Here is a 6,000-nt window from a genome sequence, read left to right on the forward strand (position 1 = left end):
TTCCCTACCATTGATGTTAGACTCACCGGCCTGTAATTACCTGGTTTATCCCAACTACCCTTCTTGAATAATGGTACCACATTCGCTGTCCTCCAGTCCTCTGGTACCTCTCCAGTGGCCAGAGAGGATTTGAAAATTTGTGTCAGAGTCCCTGCTATCTGCTCCTTTGCCTCACATAACAGCGTGGGATGCATCTCATCTGGGCCCGGGGATTTATCCACTTTTAAGCCCGCTAAAACAGCTAATGCTTCCTCCCTTTCAAGTATATGTTATGTTCAAGTATATCACAATCCCCCTCCCTGATCTCTACACCAACATCGTCCTTCTCCATAGTGAACACAGATGAAAAGTAATCATTTAAAACCTCACGTATGTCCTCTGGCTCCACACACAGATTGCCACTTTGGTCCCTAATGGGCCCTATTCTTTCCCTAGTTATCCTCTTTCCCTTAATATACTTATAAAACGCCTTGGGATTTTCCTTTATCTTGCCCGCCAGTGTTTTTTCATGTCCCCTCTTCGCTCTCCTAATTACTTTTTTAAGTACCCCCCTACACTTTCTATACTCCTCTAGTGCCTCCGCTGTTTTCAGCGCTCCTTTTTTTTCCTGATCCAATCCTCTATATCCCTTGACATCCAGGGTTCCCTGGACCTGTTGGTCCTACCCTTCACCTTTACAGGAACATGTTGGTCCTGAACTCTCACTATTTCCTCTTTGAATGGCTCCCACTGGTCTGATGTAGACTTTCCTACAAGTAGCTGCTCCCAGTCCACTTTGGCCAGATCCTGTTTTATCATATTGAAATCGGCCTTCCCCCAATTCATCTTTATTTCCGGTCCATCTTTGTCCTTTTCCATAACTACCTTAAATCTTACAGAGTTATGGTCATTATCCCGGAAATGCTCCCCCACTGACACTTCTACCACTTGTCCAGCTTCATTCCCTAGGATTAGGTCCAGTACTGCCCCTTCTCTTGTAGGACTTTCTATGTACTGGCTCAAAAAGCTCTCATGTATGCATTTTAAGAATTCCGCCCCCTTTAAGCCTTTTACACTAAGGCTATCCCAGGTGATATTGGGGAAGTTGAAATCCCCTGCTATTATTACCCTATTATTTTTACACCTCTCTGAGATTTGCCTACATATCTGCTCCTCTATCTCTCTCTGACTGTTTGGAGCTCTCTCAGCCAAGTGATTGCTCCTTTTTTGTTTTTAAGTTCTACCCATATGGCCTCATTTGAGGAACCTTCGAAGATATCATCCCTCCTTATTGCAGTAATTGACTCCTTGATCAACAGTGCAATGCCACCTTTTTTTTTGTATTGCATATATTTTGTAACTATGATATCCAGTCCTCTGTTGTTGGAACATAAATTGTTTTACTGTTTAATATATATTACATTAAATGCTAAAATCAGAGGCTTTGAAAAATATAAGATTCTCTTAAACTTTGACTATGTTTTTGTATCCCAATGGAATTAATTGCAAGGGAAGTATTTTTTGTTCATAAATTATTGATCAGACATTTTGAAAGATTCCCCTGTAGATCATGCTGTTTCCCTAAAGCAAGCTTCTAATATTTTTGGAGGGAATTTAAAGGATTGTACTTTTTAAACATTGCTCTGCAACGCATCTAGAATGATGATGTAGCCTAATGCTTTCAACACAGTAAAGAACAAAAATGTTCAGGCTTCAATTGAACCTGCATGACCGCACCAGCTAAAAGACTTGCTACTTCTGGATTTGTATCCAGAAAGCTTGAGACAACGATGAGACTGGACGGCACTGTTGGTGAGCACTGTGTCAATTCTCCCAGGATCTAGGTTTGAATCACAGAATTGTTACAGCGCAGAAGAAGGCCATTCGGCCCTATGTGTTACCATGTGAGATCGACCAGTCAATGATAAAAATAGTACTGGGCGATCAGTACTCAGAGGCACGGAGCTCCGTGAGATACACTCTCCCTAAATGCACTTTTCTTCCTGCTACTGCTCCAAATTAGAGATTCACGATTGCCATGGTTAAAAGGGAAGGAATCCAACTCTACAGTTACAGCTTTAATTGGAGTCCCAGCTACAGCTCATGAAAACATTTATCGTAAAACGCAGTTAATCGCAGACATACCATGTGGTCACCAATGTAATTCCACTTCTAAATACATGTACATTCTTGCGTTTAATTTTGCCCCTGGATGCGGCATTTGTATTTTTGTTTTGATTTATCTACTCTTCATCTCTTTGCTTTCCCAGGTTTTTACATTTGTTGCTCTTAGAACAATGAAAGGTTGTAAGATTTAATGAAGGTGTATATTCTGATGGGGTTTTACGTGATCCTGAATAAGGTCAACCCCTCCTACATACCTGGTCCTGTCCTAATATGTCTGAAAGCTGAAATAACTGTAATATCTCACGTAAATGAAAATTGATAGAATGATTGAGTATAGTAGCGTGAATTCTGTAATAAGTTTAATGCTGATTTAGCTCCAAGAATGCAGAAAAACTAAGGGTTGAAATATCTTTGGGTGCTATTTTTCACTAGATCACAAAGATAAATAAGGCCAAGGACAGCCATATATTATCTTAGCCTAGATTAACAGCTTTGATGCTAACCAATGCACAGAAAGTGCACAGAAGACTATCATCCTCATAAGGAGTTGCCATTGAAAGTCATTACTTACTGTATGTCAGAGCTTCAGTACAGGTGAGGACATCTCACTTCCCAGGCATTAACCAAACTTGGTTTAAGTTGTAATGGGTGTTCTGTGCTTCATCGATTTCCTGCAGCTATTAATCATGTATGTGAACATTATCACTCGTTAGTAATAGTCAATATCCTTGTCAGAAGTGAGCAATGAGTTGTTACTTTCTTTTCTCAATTTGGTTTTCTTATTCAATTACTCCTTTTTTCCCTGCTGGTCAGTGAAAGAGGGATGAAAGTTATTAAAATTTACAGCCGCAAAACCCGGTCAGTAGCATGGAGCTCATGACCTCAGTCTAAGCTTCCACTGAAGCATTAAGTTTTGCCTGAGCTGCAGTGGAAGCTGAGACACCAGAACCTGTATCACAAATGGGCCTGTAAGCAGTGCTGACCACCACTTTCATGCAGGATGGGCTCCAAACTTTGCATGAAGCCCTGTGCCATATTGGAGCTAGACTCCGTCTTCCTTGACAGTGACAACAGGCTGTCTGACAGGCCTGCCAATGCAACAAGCATCTCAGGATGCATGTTCAACAGCATTCTCCTGAAGGCTGCCCCACAGAGTCCTCACCTGAAACCCCTGTAGGAGAACTCGTCTGCAACCTGACCCTCCAGTGAGCTGGCAAATGAACTGTCTTATCCCTTGACCTGGCTGCAGCCCGCTCATGGGCGGTGACTCAGCACATACAGATCCCATCTCTATGCTACCCTCTAAGGAGAGCGCTGTGCCAGTATCTGAGCTAGTGGTTGCAAGTGCCAAATCATGTGATGGTCACAGAGGTCAGGTGTAGCTCTCACCCCTCCTCATGAGCCTACAGTGGCTGGCCAGGCGGCAGTTCTTGAGACTCTGAAAGCAGAAATGCAGAAGGGGAGGGTTGGGGTAGGGGAAGGAGTGGAAAGCAAGAGGTCCATGGTCACAGGATCTGTTGCTTGCACTTCTTGCCAAATAGCAGGAACAAGGTGAAATGGGATTTGAAAAGGGCCATGAGGCAAGAGCATGCCATCACCCTGAATGGTCTCAGCAATGCCAGATGCAACAGCCTCTGTCATAGCTGACCCCATGATGCTGAGCACAGTCTCTCCAGAGAGCTTAGGCGATGCATGTGTGCCTGTTCTGGTCCAGTTCTGTTTTGCTCCCTGTGGTTACAAGCTGCCTTGTACTGCAAGGAAGAAAATTAGTGAGTGTGTTGCAATGTGTTTGGGTGATATGCCTGCCGTAGCTAAACAGCTGGAGGTTTGTGGAGGCTGCGAGAGGTGGGTGTGAGGCTGGCATCATTGGTAGGTGTATGAGGGTGAAGTGGAGTATCGGAAGTTCGACATGAGTTCTAACTGTTAAGGAGTGCTGCTGGGTGAGTGATGGGGCTGTGGTGCATTAAGCAGTGTGAGAGGTTGTGGTGCGGTAAGTAGATGATGTCAAGTGAAGATGCATTCACTGACCTTGAGCACACGCGTAATGTCATTGAACTTCTTCTGGCACTGAAACCAGACTCCAGGCATTGATCTCCATGGCCACCTGCTCACATCTGAGGGTGTTCCTTGAGGGCCTCCTGGATTAAAGCCTCCAGCGCCGCCTCAGAGGACCCGGGAGCCTTTCTCTTGGGTGTTGCTCCATTTGATGTCCTTCTCCTTACAGCCACTTGTACTACGGGCAGTCAGCAGTAGCTTCTGTGTAATGAGTGCAGCTCTCCTTTCAAAGGGTAGGCTACCTTTAAGAGGTGCAGACTAGGTGAAATATGTGCTGGCTATGGACACATGTTGAGCATACAGCCAGCCAACAGCGCAACTCATGCTCAGCTACAAGCATTCAGATAAGGAAGCAGCACGAAGTTTGCATGCGGCCTGTCTCAACAGGGACCAGTCCGGGCTAATCGTTACCTATGACCCCCATGCTCAAAAACGGGAGCAAACCGATTTTTAGTCCTACCGTTCTTATTAAGAATATTGCATATATGACTTCAAAAGGAAAGTTGCTTATGATAGAAAATAAATAAAACTTTGATAGAAAGATCAATGGAAAATCTATAACCTAACTGGACCAGCCATATAAATGCTGTGGCTACAAGATCAGGCCAGAGGCTGGGAATTTTGCAGCGAGTAACTCACCTCCAGTCCACCATCTACAAGGCACAAGTCAGGAGTGTGATGGAATACTCACCACTTGCCTGGATGAGTGCAGCTCCAACAACACTCAAGAAACTCGACACTATTCTATCAATATTACAGCGATAAGGAGTTCTTTATATTGGAAGTGTTTCAGCCCACGCTGCTTGTTCCTTTAAAAATCATTTCAATGAGAGCACAGATGGAGTTTTATTCTTTCTATCCACCTGCCACTATAACATTTCTCTGCATCGGCAGCAGCAGTGGCCAGTCTAACATTGTTATTTTTTTTTAAATCTTCTTTATGGCAAGTAAACAAGCCCACAAGGTGTGCGAGCCGTGAAGCCACTTGTGAAAATTAAATGTGGAAATTACACAGCTGTTTGAATCTCCTGCCTGCGCCGACTCACTCATTTTGTTTTGCTCTCCTCCACAGCTGAGTACACGAGCCTCAAACCTTCGGGGAATGCCATCCATGTACTGCGAAGCCAAACTGGCAGCCGAGCACTACCAGGCTGCCAAGCAGCAGCTGTTTAAAGTATTGCGGAAAGCCGACCTGGGCACATGGGTGAAGAAACCTCCGGAGCAAGATCAGTTTCTGCCGGCTACAGAGGGAGAGCAGACACAGGAAATGGCTTGTAATATTTAATATGAACTTCAGTAGAGGACAGGAAAAGCTAACCTCAAAATCTCACCGTTTCTTCACAAGACAGCTTCATGCCATTGCCTCGCTGCACATCCCCCCTCACCCCCCCCCCCCCCCAGCCCCTCCCCGTTATGACAAGACTCAAAAGATGTTCATAATAATGTGGAGGTCCACAGTCCCATCAATAATGAATTGCCTGTCACATTCCTCCATTTTTTATATTGCAGCTGAAAGTCAACGGGAAGTAATAAAAATTCAATAACGTAGAGTCGGAAATGCAAACAGTTGGCATGACGAGCACTTTAGGGGAAAAATAAGTTGTAAAATTGGTCTTTCATCTATTTCTCTGATAAGTTGCTTCCTTCCCAATAGCTCATTTGCATTTGTGGTAGCCATTAAATACAATTTAATGATCAATTTCTTAATCTGCGACTTATATTCAGTCTCCTGATAAACGACTTACCAAATCTTTTCAATTAATGTCCAAACATTGATTGGTTTGAAGTGATTTTCAAACTTTGATTTAAAACAAATCGAAATTGAGCTAGCACAACTAA

General features: G+C 43.8%; 1 protein-coding gene across 1 annotated transcript in view; it reads left to right on the forward strand.

Annotated features, from left to right (window-relative positions):
- Positions 1–5,578, forward strand: part of adarb2 (adenosine deaminase RNA specific B2 (inactive)) — a 706,833-nt gene extending 701,255 nt beyond the window's left edge. Inside the window, exon 11 of the mRNA XM_068051905.1 lies at positions 5,234–5,578. Coding sequence (XP_067908006.1) covers positions 5,234–5,446 — 213 coding nt within the window. The 3' untranslated portion in view covers positions 5,447–5,578. The remainder of the gene's footprint in view (positions 1–5,233) is intronic.
- The last annotated feature ends 422 nt before the right edge of the window (positions 5,579–6,000 follow it).

The sequence above is a fragment of the Heterodontus francisci genome, chromosome 2, assembly GCF_036365525.1.
Source record: "Heterodontus francisci isolate sHetFra1 chromosome 2, sHetFra1.hap1, whole genome shotgun sequence".
Taxonomy (NCBI): domain Eukaryota; kingdom Metazoa; phylum Chordata; class Chondrichthyes; order Heterodontiformes; family Heterodontidae; genus Heterodontus; species Heterodontus francisci.